The sequence below is a fragment of the Salvia hispanica genome, chromosome 3, assembly GCF_023119035.1.
Source record: "Salvia hispanica cultivar TCC Black 2014 chromosome 3, UniMelb_Shisp_WGS_1.0, whole genome shotgun sequence".
Lineage (NCBI taxonomy): Eukaryota > Viridiplantae > Streptophyta > Magnoliopsida > Lamiales > Lamiaceae > Salvia > Salvia hispanica.
Genome location: NC_062967.1, coordinates 35014380 through 35034395, shown reverse-complemented (window position 1 = coordinate 35034395; position 20016 = coordinate 35014380). Strand labels below are relative to the sequence as shown.

Sequence of the window (20016 nt, the reverse complement as noted above, 5' to 3'; positions counted from 1 at the left end):
AAATGACATTTCAAAAAATTGGTATGCCTTATCGAAGAATAACAACTCTTAAAAATGTACTAGAATATATACCTCTCAACTCCAAAATTCCATTTTCTTTACTACAAAAAGATGTTAAAATTCACAATAATCTCACTCAAAACTGAGTGCAATTTCTCCTCTTAATATATGTATATCACAAAAGGGATATTCAAAAATATGATTCTCTTTCAGTATTCAACAACTGTAAAATCCATTGCATTTCTCTCCATTGATCATGACTTTCATCCTGTGAATAAAACAGATGCACTCTGTTTCTCAGCTCCATCCAACTGCAGCCCCCACTCTTCTTGATCCCCTTCTGGCTCATCACGTCTCTCGTCTTCATCGCATCGACCCATCGCCCTCCCGAAGCATAGCTATTTGACAGGAGGACGTATGCGCCAGGTTTCGCCTCCGCAAGCTCTGCGAGCTTCACAGACACCCTTGACCCCAACTCCTCGTCCCCGTAGGTTCTGCAGCCGCTGAGCAGAGCAGACCACGTGTTCGCCTCAGGTTCACATGGCATGCTCGCTATGAACTCCTCCGCCTCACGGAGACGCCCTGCTCGTGACAGCATGTCCACCACGCACGTGTAGTGCCTCTGATTCGGCCTGATGCCGTAGACCTTCTCCATCGAGTAGAAGTAAGCAAGCCCTTTTTCAACAAAACCACAATGAGAGCAAGCAAACAACACTGACAGAAATATGAGCTCATTTGGTGCAATGGATGAGGTGTTTCCCATTTCTTCGAAGCGTTGAAGCGATTCCCCTGCAAATCCGTTCTCAGCAAGCCCTTGGATCATAGCTGTCCAGGCGACGTCGTTCTTGTTTTTCATCCGATCAAAGATCCTCAGAGAGCTCGTGATTTCTCCAGACTTCGCGTACATGTCTAGGAGCGCGGTGTCAATAAAGATATCACATTGAAAGCCAAGTTTAAGAACTTTCGTGTGTGCATACTTTCCTCTCTCCAACGAGGCCAAGCTCGCGCAAGCTCTCAATATACTTGAGAAAGAGGATTTACTCGGCTGCTCTCCACACAAGATCATTTGATGGAACACTTCAAACGCCTTATCAAAATCCTCCACACCTAAATGGCCAACAATCAACGAGTTCCAAGACACATTATTCCTCTGAGGCATGCGGTTAAACACCTCCACAGCTTCCGAAATAATGCCATTCGAACTATAGCCAGACACCATCGAGTTCCAACACACAACGTTCTTGTGTGGAAGTGAATCAAACACCAAACGCCCATCGTCACTACTCCCACATTTACAGTACAAGTCGATAAGCGAGCAACCGACAAAAACATTCATATCCACACCACTCTTCAACACAAGTCCATGAATGCTCCTTCCACCTTGCAAAGCCTTTAAGCTTGCCAATGCACTGATCACACTAGAATAGCAAGAGATATTTGGTTTGAAGCCACAACGAACCATCTCCTCGAACAACCTTGCCGCCTCCTCCCAGTCCCCACTCTGGCTCAATCTCGCTATCATAGCACTCCACGTAACCTCATTCCTCTCTGGCATCTCATCAAACACACGTCGAGCCTCTCCCATATCCCCCATCTCAACGTACACGTCTAGCATCGTCGTCCACGACACAACATCCTTCACTTCCATCATATCAAATGTCTTCCTCGCAAATTCAATGTGACCCAACCTCAGAAAAAAGGTAACCAGAGAATTCAACACACACACATTTCCCTCAAAACCAAGCTTCACAATCAACCCCAAAACACTCATCCCCAATCCAAAATCCCCCAATTCGACACAACCCTTCACCACAGAAGTAAAAGTAACATCATTAGGCAAAACACTAACTCCAAGCATTACCTTAAACATCACCATTCCTCGAAAACTCAGCCTATTATAAACAAGCCCAGTAATCACCGCAGTCCACGAAAACACATCCGAATACGGGTTCCTCTCAAAATAATCCATCGCCTCCTCCACTTTCCCCTGCTTCAGTAAACCAGAAATAAGTGAGGTCCAAGAAACCTCATTTCTCTCAGGCATTTCGTCGAACAATTGGCACGCATTAGCCGCATCGCCCCATTGAAGATTTGCGGTGATTAAACAGTTGTGGACAACTAAATTGAAGCCGTCAAACTCCTTCAGCATCTGATTAATCTCATTCGATTTCCTCGAGTCTAAATACATGATCAGCAATTTAACGGCGATGTATTTGTGGGAGGAGAGTCCCATTTTAATTAATTGGCAGTGGAGGGCGTGGCCGTGGTTGATTAGCCTCTCGTTTGTGCAGATTTCTAGCAGAGAAACGGTTCTTCGAGTGAATGCTTTCAAGTTTTTTCTTGCATTAGTCGAAAACAGAGTTTTGAACATTTTTTGCATTCAAAAACTCTCTCTTGTTAGTTTATTTGATTTTCTCGTTGCAATTATGCAAATTCAATCCTAACTCGTTTTGGGCTACAGTTTGTTGGGCCGGGTTATCCAATCGGGCTACCCAACTCGTTATGATTTAGCCATATACTCCATCTGTCTTATTTATTGTCCTATTATAAATGAAATGTTTTCCTTTTTAGTCTATTCCATTAAAAATGAAACATTTCTAAAAATGAAAACAATACTTTCTATACTTTTTCTTCTTTCTTACTTTACTCTTTATCATTAACTCATAAAACAACATTATATAAAATCATATGTCGAAAAGCAAATGTTGCATATTTAATGCGACGTAGGGAATATTTTCGAATACAATTTAGAGAATAATACAGATATTTATAATAGAAAAGTGGTCATAATCAAGCTGTGGTGAAACCAATACTCTTTTGATGAATTAGGATTGGCGGATAACGTATTGATATATTATTATCATTTTGCTTTATTACTCATTTTGTTGCTATTTTTATTTTATAAACTACTTCTCTATATTCAAGACTTAGATGTTATATGACCTCTTTTCTCTTCACACATATAGGTATGGGTTAAAGTTTAAAATGTGAAAAAGTAAGAAATATTTCGAGGCAATACACCATAAAAATGAATAGCTAAGAAGAAAATGTACTCTATCCATATATAGGAACATGTTATACACCTTACAATATGGAGTACTATTTTAAGCCTTAAATAAATAAAATAAATGAATGGATAAGATTAGAATAATTTATTTTCGCTATATATATTATAAATTTATAATTATACTGGATGATTCAAGGTTTAAAAACGAAAAGCAATTAAAACTCGTCAAGATAACTAATGCAGTTTCTTGAAATATTTAGTACTAGTTTTAACAGAATAAAAACTCTGGGAATATTCTGGTGTACTAGGAGTCGGTGTCAATTGTTTTGGAATTTAATTTGATTTTGATTGAAAGTGGGAAGCAACGGTATATAGACATCATATATATTGACTTAATTAGATTGAATCAAACAATTCAATTTGAACATGAATAGTTTGGGTAAAGCCTTGAGATTATAGAGTAGCTAACTACCCCAAATAAAAACAAAATCGAATCAATCGATTAATACTATTACACCTATCGATTTATGCCACTCTTACACTCCTTTTGTTCTTCTCACTCATTTGATAGTATATCTCTTATAAGGTTTTACAAAGTGTTAGTATAAAATAAAGGAAGTAATGTTTTATATTTTAAAAACGCAAGCTACGTCCCATAAACAAAAATGCTTCGAATAAAGTGGGATGAAGTGAAGTGAGTATGTATTCCATTCATCTCATGCTACTCGCACTTTTCATTTTGACAACGTAAATTTAAACATGAGTAATTAATATAATTAAATTAGAATTTTAAGTGTAATAAGAAAATACTTAATTAAATCTAATATCTTAATTAAATATTATAATTTACATTTAAAATAAAAATAGTACAAATAGTTTGGGATAGTCCGAAGATGACGTTTATTCCTACTATCGCAATAAAATTTGCATCTTTTGATTTAAATTGTTTTCAATACCCTTATACTGGTTTCATAATTAAATTCAATTTATCTCATGTGGTTTGCAAGTTATTGTATTGGAACATAGTTTACTCAATGCTCATAGAAAGTAACGATTGTATTGCTGGGGAAAAAATTACTAATATTAGATCAAAATTTTGGTCTGTCCCACTATTTCATAAATCAACCGGACAAATTATGAAGTTTGACAATATTTAAGATGATTTTGTACAAAAAAATAGTGTTTTCTTTAAAAATAAAATAAAATAGAGCTATAGATAAACTTTGATGTCGATTACATGTGCACTATTATTTTGAGTTTTGAATGCTTATATAAGTTAGACAACTATGTTACTTTTGAGTTTTGGGTTTATTTAATTGTGGATCATATTTATACTGATTATGATTTATTTAGAGTTTTCACGAAATCGAAATTGTTAGTGATGGACATTGAGAACCCAAAACGTATCATTTTCTTGGCATGGACATTTTTTTGTTTTAAAAAATAAATTATTACCATATAAACAATATAAATAATCAAATTCCCTTAAAACTTACAAAAAAATGTACACTAAATTCTCAAAATGTGTACTAGTCCAATATACGATATCAACTTCCAAAAATTCAAATAGGCAAATCCAATTTCATTTGTGGTTCTATCGAAAATGATTGGTAATATTTTTTAGATCTTAATCCTACAATTTATTTACCACATAAATTAATCGAATTATAAGAGGTTTAATTTCCCAACAAGCTAAATAATCCTTATTTCTTATTTTGATAAATAATTGTTAGTAATTTTTTAAGAAATATAATCTTTTAAGAAATAAAATTGTGCAAAACTATATCATCAATTAAAATTAGAAAATTTTACTATCTTCTAAAATCTTGAACATATAATACTACTCCAAAAAATAGTCTCTATCATAGTTTTGTTTATAAAAGAGAATGTTTCCAATGGATTAATATATTCAAAATCATATTACTATCTTCACAAAAACAACAAAAGGAAAAAATACAAATAATCATTTATTTATAGCCATGGAAGAATCTCCCTCCAAAACCACCGACGCCGCCGCCGTGGACTCCCTCCACCGCGCCACCGAATTCCGGCCATTCTCCCTCTCTCCCTCTCCCCACATGCTTTCCTTCCACCTCGCCTGGCTCTCCCTCTTCTCCTGCTTCTTCTCCACCTTCTCCGTCCCTCCCCTCCTCCCCGCCATCCGCCGCGACCTCCGCCTCTCCGACGCCGATGTCGGCGCCGCCGGCGCCGGCGCCTTCGCCGGAGCCATCCTCTCCCGCCTCGCCATGGGCCCCGCCTGCGACCTCTTCGGCCCCCGCGCCGCCTCCGCCGCCGTCTCCCTCGCCACCGCCCCGGCCGTCCTCTCCCTCGCCTTCGTCTCCTCCCCGGCCGCCTTCGTCGCCGCCCGCTTCCTCATCGGCCTCTCCCTCGCCAACTTCGTCGCCTGCCAGTTCTGGATGGCCTCCATGTTCGCCGGCGACGTCGTCGGCGTCGCCAACGCCGTCGCCGCCGGCTGGGCCAACGTCGGCTCCGGCCTCACCCAGCTCCTCATGCCCCTGATCTACTCGGCCCTCACCGTGCGTCTCCCCTCGTCCGCCGCCTGGCGCGCGGCGTTCGCTGTCCCGACCGTTTTCCAGGCCGGGACGGCGATCCTGGTACTGGCCTTCGGCCAGGACCTTCCCAGCGGAAAATACCGACGGATCCGAAAACATGATCCGTCGGTAAATTCCTTAGCGACAGTTTTACTGGGTGGGCTCGGGAATTACCGAGGGTGGATTTTAGGGCTGACGTATGCATTCTGCTTCGGGGTAGAATTAACTACGGATAATATTATTGCGGAATATTTCTACAAGAGGTTTGGAGTGGATATGGCGGCGGCAGGGGCGATAGCGGCGAGTTTTGGGCTGGCCAATGTGGTGTCGCGGCCTGCGGGAGGGATCGCGTCGGATGCGATGGGGCGGAGGTTCGGGATGAGGGGGCGGTTGTGGAGCTTGTGGGTCGTGATGACGGTGGCGGGGCTGCTTTGCTTCTGGCTAGGACACGTCGACACCTTGTGGGGTTCGATTATGGTGATGTGTTGCTTCTCGTTTTTTGTGCAAGCGGCTTCAGGGCTTACCTTTGGAGTCGTGCCCTTTGTTTCCACCAGGTTCGATAATAGTCATTTAAATCACAAAATTTTCATACTCCAATTAAAATACTTTAATAAAGCAAATCTCAAAGATTGTTGTATCGATGATAAACTCATTAACCCGTACCCACAACGAATAATAAGTAGTTAGATTATGATAACACTCTTTTTTTTTACTTTAATACAAATAAAGATATTTCTTACTAACCTACATTTAAAAAAGCAAGCAAGCAATGTTACGAAATCAACATTTAAAACTATTAATTTGACAATAAATTGAAGCATTTAACATTTTAACCAAAAGCAAGCAATGTTATGAAATCAGCATTTAAAACTCTTAATTTGACAATAAATTGAAGCATTTGACATTATTATTTTTTTCAGATATCTTGGAGTAATTTCAGGCATGACAGGCAGTGGTGGAACAATTGGTGCAGTATTTACACAATATTTGCTATTTTCAGGCACAAATAACATGTCTACACAAAGTGGGATATCAATTATGGGCTTGATGATGATTATTTGTGCTCTTCCAATAACTCTACTTTACTTCCCTAACTCTGGAGGAATGCTCTGTGGGCCCTCCACACAAATACAATCTTATGATGAACAAAACGATCATCTAGATCAATACCAAAACTTGCTCCCATCTACTACATGATTTATTTGGTGGCACCAAATTACTATTGAATTTGGCATTCAATGTTGTTGTTTGTTACAATAGGATCATTTTGTTTGATAGTTTTTATATTGTTACAGTTGTTCTATGAGCTTTTGTAAATCATGGAATATAGAATAAAGTGTGTAGTTAATTTTGTTGATAAGCTTCTTTTTAGTAACTAGTGGTTTTGTCACTAATATATTAGTAATTTTTTTTTATCCAAATACCTTATAATTTTGTCAGTAATGCTCTTAATTTCGTCATTACTAAGTTGTCCCATTGGCCTTACACTCTTGTTTTTAGTTAAAAAAAAACAAAGTAAATATCACTACTAAAAAATACCCTATCACTACATCTTACTTTAGTAACACTAATACCGCGTTTATATAAATGTCACAATTTGCTGACACTTATTCAAATTAATTTGATGAGTATAATTGGATTAAATATAAAAAGTAATTGCAGTAAACAAAGATGCGCTAGCTCACTCACAAGCCACAACTTGTATTTCAGCTTCCCCTCACAAATTCATTTCTACAGTTTATACCAGTAGAAAGGAATCAGGTCTCCCCCAAAAATTCATGTCCCTCGATTCCAAATATTAGTTTTTTCATTCCCTCAATCTGCCCTCCCAATTCCAATTTCCTTCCCAGATCAGAATTTTTTGCAAACAAACATCTTTAGAATTCCGGAGTTCCAGGTTTGATTTTTTACCTAATTAAGGAAATATGTCATGGATTTTCTAATCAGGGATTTTTTTAGGTATTTCTTCTGTAATTGATTTTGAGTTGAATTGCAAATTTGTGTTTAAAATTGATAAAAATCATGCTTTCTCTAAATGAGTTCTAGTGCTCAACTTTGGTATCACAGAACCTTAAACTTATGAATGGACTGGAGAACATGGAGATTGAGCTTCTTGAGAAAACACTCTATGATAAGGAGTCAAATTAAACAAGATATAAAGCGAATGCTACCAAAATTGTATTTAGTTGTTACAATTTTGTTTTCTTTATAAGTTAGCTATGGATTCATATACTCCCACCAATAATAACAAGCCAAAAACTTGATATGACTCTGCTACTATGGAGCGGGGGGAGTATATAATATGAGTGAATATTTGATCTGCTTGAGTCCATTCAAACGCATGACAGTTTCATAGAAATATGAACATACAACCATTGGACATTATTGCCTTTTGAATATTTTGTATCAAACTGAAGGGGAATAGACAATGGCTCTAAAGCGTATGCTTGGATTCTCTGATGGAGAATTGATGCGATCGGATGCAAAGCCATGTTCGCGCCTGATGAGGCACACTGCTGGAATTTGTTCAGTTGGAGGAGCATTGGGCTTTTGGACTCTCTGCCGCTTGTATTATGGTATGTATGCCTTTATACTTATCCCATCGCTTATTAACGCTTTCTATTTGATGGCCTTTTATTTTCACTTTGGCATAATGCTTGGCTCTTCAGACACAAAGTTTACCAATCATATTATCTTGTTCGTCTTCATTCTTTTCGGCCTTTTTTATTCATCAAGTTAACTGATTGTGTTTACAATGTCCGGAAAATCAGAGTGATCAAGGAACCTTAATGCAACTTTGATTGAGTTTTCTACAAATTGCTTGATTTACAGTGTTCAATACTTTTCACTACTACTATTGCCTGCTATTTAATTTTGTTACGATAACGTTGGTGGCACGTTGCTTACTTCTTTGAAGAAAACTAGATATAACTAGAAAAATGAACGAGATATATGATTATATCTCCATATCTCTATTTTCTTTCCATATATACATATGATTATTTTCTTGATCACTAAGTTAGGGTATTAGGGAATTAGTATTATAAATAGGAGTCATTGTTCTCTTTTGAATCATTGAAGAAATACAATTATCTTATTTTCCACTTTTCTGTTCATCTTTGTTCTTGGTTTGATCGATGGGCAAAGCTCCTGTGACTATCTTTCTGTGACTATCTTTTATCCCTCCGCCGATCGGGCAAAGCTCCTGTGACTATCTTTTATCCCTCCGCCGATCGCAATTGCGACGCCGGAAACTTGTTAAGAGAAATCATCTCATTCTCGGTGTGAGTGTACTCTCGTTTTTAGAGGAGACGTTGTCGAGGTACGGATCTACATCTATGACACTTTAGAGACTCCTTTGTGATATTATATGATGTACGTAGCGATGCAATTTTTGGTGAAATTCTATTTAGATGATCAAAAATATGATGAAGAATGCCACTTTCTCTTGATTGTTCATCAAATTAATGAATACAAAAAATATATGTCACTTTTTTTTCATCCACCTATATCTCAACCTCATATACGCTATCAACAAGAAATTGAACTTAATGGTATACATATCTATCTACAAATCAAGAGAAAATTAAGAAAAGATGTGTGTGCATATATATATAATGGAAAGAGGAGTTGGAGATAGACCAACTTTTGCCCTTGTGTTAAAATCAATTTTCAATTAATCATGTATAATTTCAGTTTAGCATTCGCTAGAATAATAGTAGTACAATTATTATAAAATAAATTGAAATTTTAAAAGTTTTAGATTTAGTGGAAAAGAAATATTTATATTGATTAAAGTGTAGTACCTAATAAATAAATATACTTATAATTTAAACGAAAAGTTATAAATATAAAAAAAAATTGTGTAAAACATGTGAGTTAAAATATAATTTTAACTTAAACTAATTACTAAAATAAATACTAAAAGGCTTCATTTTTACTAAAATAACAAAATTACCATTCTTTTGGATCCATTACATATGATTTCCCGATTCCATAAATATTCCACCCCTAAATCCTCTCTCATAAACCCTAATCCAATCACTGAACCTCAAAACTGAAATCAGCTACAAATTTCCGGCTGCAATTTTCTGAATTCTGATTTCTTACTTGCTACCGATCGCCAGATTGTGATGACGACACTTTCCGAGCTCAATGACGACATCATCCGCAGCATGTCAGTTGGCGCCGTCTTCTCAGATTTTGTCAGTTCTTCTCTCCTCAATCTGTTTAATTTATCGCTGAATTCATACTTCTCTGTTGATAAATTTGTGTGAATTACGGCTACTAGAATCAAATTAGCAATTATGCTGCGATATCTATGTTTTACAACTGAACATTGATTATCATTCTATGCGATTTGATAGGTATATTGATACTGTTTTGTAGTAGATAATGGGACCTCTTTTTACACTTTATGTGTTCCTGCTGTGATGCGATTAGTTGAGATGAGCTGTTAACTGGATTATGAAATTGTTCTCTGTTTTTTTTCCATAGGGTGGTAAAATCAATTCGCTTGATTTCCATCGGACGGCTGATGTGTTGGTTACAGCAAGTGATGATGATTCGGTTCGATTTTATGACATTACGAATGCTCAGTAAGACATTGTCGTATTTAGCTGATAGACAGTCATCGTATTTTGTTAATTTTTAATAAATTTTGATGGGTTATGATGAGTTCAGATTGGTGAAGACAACATATCATAAGAATCATGGAGCTGACAGGGTGTGTTTCACTCACCACCCAAATTCCGTTATATGCTCTTCGAAATACAATTTGGATTCTAATGGAGGTGAGTTGCATTTGATGCATTTGTCTAACTTTTTTTATTAAAAAGCAAATGATATACTTTTTGTGCTTTCGTTCCAGAGTCGTTGAGGTATCTATCGCTATATGATAATAGGTGCCTTCGGTACTTTAAAGGGCACACAGACAGGTAAATGTACATAGAAACTAAACTAAAGCCGTCAAATTTGTCTCCATCTATTATTTAACTTCATAAGGATAATTTTCGACCATACTGGGTAAATTTAGTGGCATTCCATAATCCATCCCCAAAAATCACTTTTTGCTTGGTTGTAAGGGTATATGTAAACCACACGCCAAACTGCTTAATCCTAAAGACTTTGTGCCATATTTGTATTTTCCATATTCCTGCTTTACTTGAATGATTAGACTGATGAAACAGCAGGGTGGTACCATGAAGAAGTTGAAAACATAATGTGAATAGAAATTAAGAGCTGTTGATTCTGTTTGTTATCATAAGTGAGCATAACTGAGTTTAGAAACCACCTACTCATATTTTACTTCATCCTTTCGTGTGGGCAGATAGATAGAATGAGTAGGTTGAAGCGAAGTGGCCTATCGACTCAAAAGCTTGTTTTTTACACATTGGGATCAACTAAGATTGAGAAATAATGTTTTATTTTTTGCCGTAAATGAAGTTAATGTTGATAAGATGTGCATATCTGCTTCATTATTAGTACTTGAATCGGATTAGATATTCGTTGGGGTTGCTTCATTTGTCAAGTTTCATGACGAGCTTATGAAAATACTAATAATTTTCTTTTCTGATTGTTTAAAGTGTTTTTCTTCTTTGATATAGGGTTGTATCTCTGTGCATGTCTCCAGTCAACGACTGTTTCATGTCTGGTTCACTAGATCACAGTGTACGCATGTGGGATCTACGTGTTAATGCCTGTCAGGTAGGTTAATTGCTTTCTAATCTAACTCTAATTTGTGCCCATATTTAATGTATGCAGATTGCAGCAGTTATGCTTCATTTAACTGGAATGTCATTTTCCAATTCTGTGATTTGATTTTGCTTTATTTATTAACTAATGACTTCGAACAACAACCAATATGTAAAAGTGAACTTAAAGGAGATCATTTTATGATAGTATGGCTCAGTTGAAATTGTAAATTCTTTAAAACCAAAGGATATCTCTCAGTAAACCTTGTAAAAGAAACATGTTATGGTTGTTGCAGCTGTCCAGTTTAGGAAGTTGTTTTGCTCCGAAAGAACTTTTCAAATCTGATGTGTGCTCACTGATGTAGCTTTCAGGGTATATTACATCTGCGAGGTAGGCCTACGGTTGCTTATGATCAACAAGGTTTGGTCTTTGCTGTCGCAATGGAAGGAGGTGCAATAAAACTATTTGATTCTAGATCGTATGACAAGGTTTGCAATCTTGAGCAATTCTTTACTCCAGTAATTTTTTTTCCTTCCAAATATAATTTTGTATTTTTCAACACCATTATCTTTTCTTCTGCTCAGGGTCCTTTTGATACCTTCCTAGTTGGCGGGGACACAGCTGAGGTGTGCGATATTAAGTTCAGCAATGACGGTAAATCAATGCTTCTGACAACTACAAACAACAATGTATACCTCCTCGATGCATATCATGGAGAGAAGGTCAGTTTTTCATGAAATTGTATTGCGGCTGTGCTGTTCTTTTAACTTTAAAGTTTGAGCGAAAGTCTTAGAAGCTTAACTTTCACGTGATGCAGAAGTGTGGATTTAACATGGACGCTTCTGCAAATGCCACCATAGAAGCAACCTTCACGCCTGATGGCCAATATGTGCTTTCTGGTATAGCTATCTTTGAACTGCAAACTTCCTTTATAACCAATTCCGCCTTCTTTATCATGTGTCTGGTGGTTTCTGATTATGTTATTTGCTTTTGTTTCCCAATTTGCTGTGTACATGTGCCTTTCTTCGGAGATTTTAGTTTTGCCTTGTCGGGCTACAAGCTTAACATATTAACGAGAGCATTCACATAAAGTTTATAGTTGATAATTTGCTGCACCTCTAATATCTAAAATTTATAGTAATTGACACCCGAGTCCAGTTTTCATTGATTTGTGTGTTTCATTTTCACTGAATTAATTTTGATTTGTTCCAGGTTCTGGGGATGGAAATATACATGCGTGGAACATCAGTGACGAGCCAAATAAGGTACTAAACTGACTGCAATAGCGAAGATGGAAACATCGGGACACACACACACACACACACACACACCATTTGTTCCGTCCAAATACTTGATTTAAGAATAGTCACACGTTCTAGTGCTGGGCGCTAGTCCCCACAATAACATGTTTCATGACGTTGTGTAGAGCCTACCGAGCTGCTAGCTTAACAAATTGCTTTTGGTTTGTGCACAGATCGCGTCTTTGGATAGCCACATTGGTGTTGCAGGGTGCCTGAGATGGGCTCCTCGCAGAGTCATGTTTGCGGCTGCTGCTGCTTCCGTTCTAACCTTTTGGATTCCTGACGATGATGCTGAGCCGGGCGCCCCTGCCCCAGCTCCTTTACCCTGATTGATTAACAATTTTATTCATCTATATGGAAAACCATGGAAACATGGCTGATCAAATAGAAGAATGGAAGCTAATTTTAATTAGAATCCTAGCTTTTTATTTACTGCTTGATGTCGGTTGTTTATTAAATGGAAATTTGCTGCCGCTTGTTTTAATTTTCTGTGTTTTTATTTTTATCTTGAAGAAACTTGAAAAATGATCTCATTTAAGTGATGTAAGGTAGAATTCACTAAAATAAAATTTTGATTTGCTAAATGGTACACAATGTTAATATTTTTGGGGATCCCAAAATTCAAACACAACTCAATTTTCTTTGATTAAATATGTCTATATCAAGCTTACATGTACTAAAAAATACTAGCAAATACTATATTACAGTTTCATATGTAAAAATAGAAGTCACAAATAATGAATTGAAAATCAACTCACTTCATCTCGATTCATCATGAATATTTTCTCGAATGCAATCCTCGACACCCAATTCTTCCAACAAAGAAAAAAAATGAGTCAAGAGGATAAAATTCATATTTCATCCAAGAAAATCTCAATCTTAGAATAATTGCAAATAATTACCAAATGTTAAAATCAAAATTGAAACATTTGAGTATTTTTGCTAAATAACACAAATACTCTCTTACTTTATTCTTTATTTTGCTTTATTTTCATTTTTTTTCCTCAAATCTTTAGACATCTTTTCTTAAATCTGGTTCAATAGAAACGTGTCGTAAAATAGTTACCGCAGGAAGTAAAACCTTGGAGACAAGGCCATGAAGAAGCACAGTGAAAATTGGCGGTTGTGACAGTGTTAAGAAAAAGGGCATATCAAATCAATCAATCACTATTGAAACATTGGACTTGGGCTGAAGTAGAGCTTTCTATTGGGCCACCTTCTACTATCTGGACGGTCACTATGGCCCATCTTCAGACTTGAGTGATGGGACTTATTCTATTTTTATTGTTGGACTCTTTCTTAGGAATAATCGAACTACTGTAGATACGCAGATCCATAAACACGATGACTGAAGAAGGTCGTCGTTAATGAACAAGGAAGCGTTTTTCTAGCTTCTTTTGAATTTGGACTTGTCTTAATCATGAAATAATGTCGAGTCAGTGGAAATCGCACATCAGATAGAGAAAGGGAGGCGGAGGCGGAACTGTCACAAGGTCGACAGTCGACGGTTGATTAATTGAATTTTTGTGTGATACTCATTGAATTCGACTTGTGAATCTTGTTTAGTTGGTTAGAAAGGGTCTGGTGGTGGTGTTTCATTTTATGACAATGTTACATAATCCATGATTTAGTATTGACTTCTAAGCCTTGGTCTTCTCTTTCTGACAAAATTAACTTCAATTTAATATGTCAATTTCTTGACAAATTATTGTTGAGCAATCCATACCACGTAAATGCTCAATTTACTTTTTCTTGTTTAATTGCATTCATGATAAAGGTCAAATGAAAATATGAGATCTTTTGCGTTGTTTTCATTAAGAAATTAGGGCTTTCCTCAATATTGTGTTGTCGGCATGCTTGCCACTTTGCCTTAATTACGTGATTGATAAAGTAAAAACAATAGCGAGGGTTACTTCTATTTGCGGCTGAAAAAATAGTCAACAAAATACAAATCAAACTAAATTAAAAATAATCCATTAACCAAATTGGTAGAAACATTAGTAAAGCATTGTTCATTTGACACCATTTATGGAGAGTCATTGCAGAAATCGATAACAACGGTAAAGTTCATGATTTCTAAGACCAATTAGATTTGTGGAAAAATCAAAATTTGACTGAACTTCGTTATATTAGCGACCAGTTTTTCTTCCAAAAATAAAACCCATTCTCAATTATTTTTTAGAGCAAGTTACAAAAAAATCATGAACTTTGTCAAATTATGATATGCATGTTCCACAACTTTGAAAATAACCTAGAAAAATCATGAAGTTTTGATTTATTCTTAATTATGCCAACTGAAAATCTTGGGTCGTCTACGTTTAATATATTGATTATATATCTCATGCAAACGATATCATTTTCTTTATGAATAGACAACATTGATTAACTCATCGGCAGAGACATCCACTTATGATTTTCCAGCTTCCATATCATATACAAATTCACCAAAAATTTGATAAAAGGATAACTAAGATCAAATCAAAATACCGTAATTTTTCTGGCTGATTTCAAAGTTGTGAGACAAACCAAAATTTTTCCAAACGTTATATTTTTTCCTACAATGTGATCTATTATTTCATGAATCTGGAATATATTTGTTTATATTTTATACCATGCGTGGATTATTTTCATTGAAAAAAGAGAGAAAGTAAAAGAGACACATAGCATATTTTGATGTAGAAGTTTGTGCACATCATCTTCTCCTATAGAGAATCACTCTTCAATCATCTTCAACAACCCTACCTCAAATTAAACCATAGTTCCCCCTCCACGAGCCTACCACCTCTTAGTCCCTTACTTACCCCACCCACCCCACCCCAAAATTGTTTTTATCATCAACATATTTTCAAGAATATATATTGCACTTTTTATGTAGGCCCTTTTCATATCGTCTACATATATGGTGGGTTTATCTTTAAATGTAAATCACTCATTTTTTATCAAACAATAATCAAAGGCTTTTTTTGCTTTACTATATTCAAATTCATTTTATTTCTTGTTTTTCTTTACATATTCAAATATATAAGGTTGTTTTATCGCATAATTCAGACTAAATCTTGACCATTATATATCCATTTTCGACTGAGGATATCATGACACGTGGCAACACAAATCTCAATTTCCCTTAGTTAAGTATATTATGAGTCTTCTCCAGTCTCTTTGTTATTGCATTGTACGTATAAAAATGTAATTACAAAAAGTAAATGTGCATTATGATATAATTGAGCTTCTGTGAATTCAAGACCTCAAAATATTGAATATGGATTTTCGTAGTATTAAACATTTTGCATTATTTGGTTTAAAATTATGCAGCTTTGTATTTAAACAATATCAATGGATCAATTTTCGTAGTACTACTACTTATGAAGAAGGTACTATGATCACTGATTTAAATGTATATGCATAGTATAAATATATTAGTATAATTAGCAATTTATGCAAGCTCTGTTGGTTCACATGAAAGAAAAATCTTTTTCGGATTCTTTTACTGTCATAGAAAATGACAATCATATTTATAGTATGCTCACACATTACCTTGACCACTCATCACCACAGTAAAGTATATTTCTTGAAAATAAATTGGAAAGATGATCATGTACCAAATTTAACTTCTATTTACATCGACCCTGTACCTGACTCCAAATCAAATATGAATATATTGATCTTTTAATCCACAATTTATGTTCAATTTTGATTATGGACATAACTTTTGATATCATGCTAGCACACAAATATCCATAAACTTAATCGGCTTAAATTGACAATTCACAAATAATTAATAGTGCATGTTAAATACGAAAGATGCGAAAGTAGAAGCATACTATGTTCGATGAATCCAAATTCACAACAATTGATTGTCTTCCAAGTGATAACGTTAAATAGAATCGTTCGGAATGAGATGCTATCAACGTATTTATAGATCAATATTCCTTATCTAGATCTCACTAAGCCTCAGGGGTCGAATCTAGCTATCACATCTCGTTTGTTCAACGTTTACGTGTGTATCGTTAATTTGCAAGCTATTGCACAGGAACATTCCCAAGCTAGCTAGGTTTACCTAATGCTCACCTCAAATAGTGACCAATCTTTTATTCCAAATATAATCTTATTCCCACAAATCAATATATAAGGCAACAAAATCATACATAGTGACCTCAAATACAAGACCTAGATCACCAATCCAAAAACATATATAACTCAAGCACCAATGCAATTATACATATATATATTCACACACACAAACACACACATGTATCAAAATCAAGATCCAATCAATTGTTGCCATGTCCAGGGTTTTCACCATAAGAATAATAACCCGGATTCGGGTTATACGACCCGACTCCGGATCCATAACCCACCCGCCTCGGGTTATACGCTCCCATCTCGTTATTCGTGTAACGCATCAAATCCGCGTTGGTGGCGTCGAGCTCCTTCTGCAGCTGCAGCACCTGCCGCTGCAGAACGGAGATGGCGCCAACGCAGCCGTAGACGGGGTCCTTGAGCCGGGCCTCGGCCTCGTACGCGAGGGAGTTCACCGCGTCCTCCCGCTGCTGGGGGAGGATCTCGTTGAGCAGCTTGCTCACGTTGCTGGCGCCGAAGATCTTGTGCACGTTGGCGAATTTGGTCGGCTCCTCGGGCGGGAAGTACGGGGCAAAGATGCAGCCGGAGAGGCATTTCCGGCGGAGGAATTTGCAGGCGGCGCAGGGAGGGTTTGAGTAGCTGCTGCTGCTGCTTGAAGAGGCCATTCCCTTTTTTGGTTGATTAAGTATTCCTGTGGTCAATGGAAATGTAAATTAGGTTTTTCTCGAGTTTCGAGGTTTCCCTGATCAGAGTCGTGTCGATTGTGATTCAGACTAGTACATGTGGTATTATGTGTAGTCGTGTCAATTGTGATTCAGACTATAATATTATGTACAGTATTATAGTCTGGAATTTACAATTGACACAATCCGAATAGAAGATTTTTGAAGATGGATTTATAAGATTGGCAAGTAGGGGTTGTACAACAATACAATCTTCTAATAAGAGTCGCGTCGATTTTGATTCAAACTATAATGTATGTGGTATTATAATCTGAATTACAATTGATACTCAGAGTCGTATTGATTGTGATTCAGACTATATTATACGTAGCATTATAGTTTGAATTTACGATTGATATGACTTATTAGATTGGTAGACAAGATTTTTTGAAGATGAATGAAACACCATAATTAATGATCGATCAACATAATTAATAATTCCCAAATTGAGATTGAAAAACCATAAGAAATATACTAAAATGAGTGTGTGAGAGAGAGAAGGAGAAAGAGATAGGGTGATTACAGTTTTATTCAGTTTGGTCTTTGACAAGCATGAATCTTGGGAATTGACTAATTCAAAAAGGAAAGCATAACAACAATTTTCAACTAACTTAAGATTTTGGATTGAAAAATTGAAATCATGGCAGAAGCAAGTTTTTCCATAACAACCCCTAAATCTCAGCAAATCACAAAACAAGATCAAAACTTCACATAATTAAATAATTAGATAAATCCAACAAAGAAAAAAGACTTGATTTTTTTCTTCCTACAAAACATATTTTGGAGCAACAAAATAAAAATTGAATCTTGAAAAAGCTTACCTTTCTTACAACATCAAACAGTGGAAGATCTTTTCGTGGAAATTAAGATTTGTGGAATGAAAAAACAAGGGTTTCTAACTCTCTTATATCAGAAGAAAACAACACTGCAGCTGCTGAATCTGATCTTCTTCTTGTTCACTTTCTTCCTTTTTGTAGCTGATTTTGGCACTGACCCATGATTTTTCAAGATTGATTGAGCAAATCAGCCATGAAATTAGGCACAAAAATCAGTTGGGAAATGGGAAAACCCTAGAAGCAGATGATGAGAGAGAAGCATTTTGGAGTGAATGGTGGTGCTAATGTAAAGCAAAAGCTTCTGCCATAATTAGCATTTGGCTAAGAATACGGTTTAGATATAATTTATAGATAATAATATGATAGGAAATACTCCTAAAAAATTGTGTAAAATGAGATAATTTGACCAAGAAAAGGATAATAATCATTTCGGATTTATTTTAAAAAATTGAAAGTAGTTGGAATTAATAATTTGCATTCTTGTAGCCACAGCACCACTTTTTTTTTCTTGTCATTTCTCTCTCTCTATTTTTTTCATAAAAAAATAATAATTCTAGTCAAAGTTTAATAGTACAACTTTTCTTTCTCATGCAATAAATTAATTGAAATATATATACTATTATTCAATAATTAACCACACTTGAAAATTTCACAATCTTCCCTATTTTTAGGTAGTAATATTATATCTAGTTAACCACACTTGAAAATGAGTGTCATTGTTTCAACCACATTTGATTGACAAAGTGGCCTTTAATTTCTCAATTTGTAATTTTTTTTGGCTAGATTTTCCACATGTGTACAAGCAAAGCGTCTTGCTAATTTTTAGGAATCTCAAAAGGTTATATAATTGGCCCGAGAATTAAGATTGCTCTATACCCAAAACCAATAATCGATCCATTTACGTTTTGGATGAATTCCTGTCACTCAATCATACATACATGTTGGGTAATTTAAATTGTACTAGTAATTATAACTTCTCATTTTAGTTAATTAAGTCATATTGATTCCATTTAATAAAAAATAATGATTATATATGTATATGTACTAAGCTTGTGTAAATTGACTTCTTTAAGTCTTTCTTACTCAACTTTATAATAATGATCCAAAATAAAGTCTTTCTTACCATATATGTAAGATCCAATAGTCTTCACTAAAAGTTGATACATGAGAAAAAAATAATTATTTTATTTGGAAAACTGGGGCAAGTAAAGGACAACAAGTATATGTAAGAAATATGAAAGCCCATACATTAAAATTTATGGTATGTTGTGAATGGACATATGCTTATATTCCTCTGTAAGTCAGTATTGGTTTCAGTCAGTGTTCATAATTGAAGTGAACTGTCCAACTGATCAAAGATCCTTTCAAATTTTGCTTTTTTACTGTTGCAAACTCTATTATTGATTGCAACTCAGAATAATGTTTTTTTTCCAGTCATGTATATAGGGGTAGTGAGAATTTAATTTTTAGTGAATGAGAAATGAGAATCATATATAATTACATTAGTTTTATGAATAAGAGATGAATGTATAATTCGCCCGTGTGATGCTATACATGCTATACGAACACGGTTGCTCATTCGTTCGTATCGAATTCATGAAATTTATGTACTTATTCATGATTCTCATTTATCGTGAATTTCTATTAATTTCACTGGTTCCTTATTCTATATATCTATATTTATTAGTACTACAAGCATGCAGAAACTGCAATAAATACAATTATTATAAAATAAATTAAAAACTATTTTTAGCTATTAGATCGTGAAAATTTACAATAGATTCTATCATTTCCTGAATAATTCATGGTTTTGAGGAGAAAAGT

At 35.6% G+C, this 20016-nt stretch overlaps 4 protein-coding genes across 5 annotated transcripts; 2 read left to right on the top strand and 2 right to left on the bottom strand.

Annotated features, from left to right (window-relative positions):
- Positions 1-75: 75 nt before the first annotated feature.
- Positions 76-2380, bottom strand: LOC125212499 (pentatricopeptide repeat-containing protein At2g13600-like). Of its 2 annotated transcripts, XM_048112692.1 has the most exons (2): positions 1862-2353; positions 76-1660 (listed from the first exon to the last, which is right to left on the bottom strand). In XM_048112692.1, exons 1-2 carry the CDS (start codon positions 2231-2233, stop codon positions 191-193), a joined length of 1842 nt encoding a protein of 613 aa, XP_047968649.1. In that variant the 5' UTR covers positions 2234-2353; the 3' UTR covers positions 76-190. The 2 variants fall into 2 exon arrangements, with proteins under 2 accessions (XP_047968649.1, XP_047968648.1); XM_048112691.1 differs by having other exon boundaries at positions 76-2380.
- A 2540-nt stretch (positions 2381-4920) lies between these two features.
- On the top strand, positions 4921-6919 carry LOC125212893 (high affinity nitrate transporter 2.7). The gene is made up of 2 exons (XM_048113183.1): positions 4921-6113; positions 6480-6919. The coding sequence occupies exons 1-2, from the start codon at positions 4987-4989 to the stop codon at positions 6754-6756; spliced, it is 1404 nt and encodes a 467-aa protein (XP_047969140.1). The 5' UTR covers positions 4921-4986; the 3' UTR covers positions 6757-6919.
- A 393-nt stretch (positions 6920-7312) lies between these two features.
- LOC125211543 (protein ANTHESIS POMOTING FACTOR 1) lies at positions 7313-13038 on the top strand. The gene is made up of 13 exons (XM_048111386.1): positions 7313-7456; positions 7977-8135; positions 8707-8881; positions 9687-9764; positions 10057-10157; positions 10243-10352; positions 10430-10496; positions 11166-11265; positions 11625-11741; positions 11838-11975; positions 12071-12152; positions 12466-12518; positions 12728-13038. Exons 4-13 carry the CDS (start codon positions 9693-9695, stop codon positions 12881-12883), a joined length of 996 nt encoding a protein of 331 aa, XP_047967343.1. The 5' UTR covers positions 7313-7456; positions 7977-8135; positions 8707-8881; positions 9687-9692; the 3' UTR covers positions 12884-13038.
- Positions 13039-16662: 3624 nt separating this feature from the next.
- LOC125215655 (LOB domain-containing protein 25-like) lies at positions 16663-18512 on the bottom strand. Its single transcript, XM_048117138.1, has 2 exons — positions 18178-18512; positions 16663-17325 (listed from the first exon to the last, which is right to left on the bottom strand). Exon 2 carries the CDS (start codon positions 17297-17299, stop codon positions 16826-16828), a length of 474 nt encoding a protein of 157 aa, XP_047973095.1. The 5' UTR covers positions 17300-17325; positions 18178-18512; the 3' UTR covers positions 16663-16825.
- Between the last annotated feature and the right edge of the window lie 1504 nt (positions 18513-20016).

Coding starts and splice junctions, on each gene's coding strand:
- LOC125215655 (XM_048117138.1), bottom strand. CDS start 17,299: ATGGCCTCTTCAAGCAGCAGCAGCAGCTACTCAAACCCTCCCTGCGCC.
- LOC125212499 (XM_048112691.1), bottom strand. CDS start 2,380: ATGCAAAAAATGTTCAAAACTCTGTTTTCGACTAATGCAAGAAAAAAC.
- LOC125211543 (XM_048111386.1), top strand. CDS start 9,693: ATGACGACACTTTCCGAGCTCAATGACGACATCATCCGCAGCATGTCA. Junction 10,353..10,429: donor CAATTTGGATTCTAATGGAG/GTGAGTTGCATT, acceptor CTTTCGTTCCAG/AGTCGTTGAGGTATCTATCG. Junction 12,519..12,727: donor TCAGTGACGAGCCAAATAAG/GTACTAAACTGA, acceptor GTTTGTGCACAG/ATCGCGTCTTTGGATAGCCA.
- LOC125212893 (XM_048113183.1), top strand. CDS start 4,987: ATGGAAGAATCTCCCTCCAAAACCACCGACGCCGCCGCCGTGGACTCC. Junction 6,114..6,479: donor GTGCCCTTTGTTTCCACCAG/GTTCGATAATAG, acceptor TATTTTTTTCAG/ATATCTTGGAGTAATTTCAG.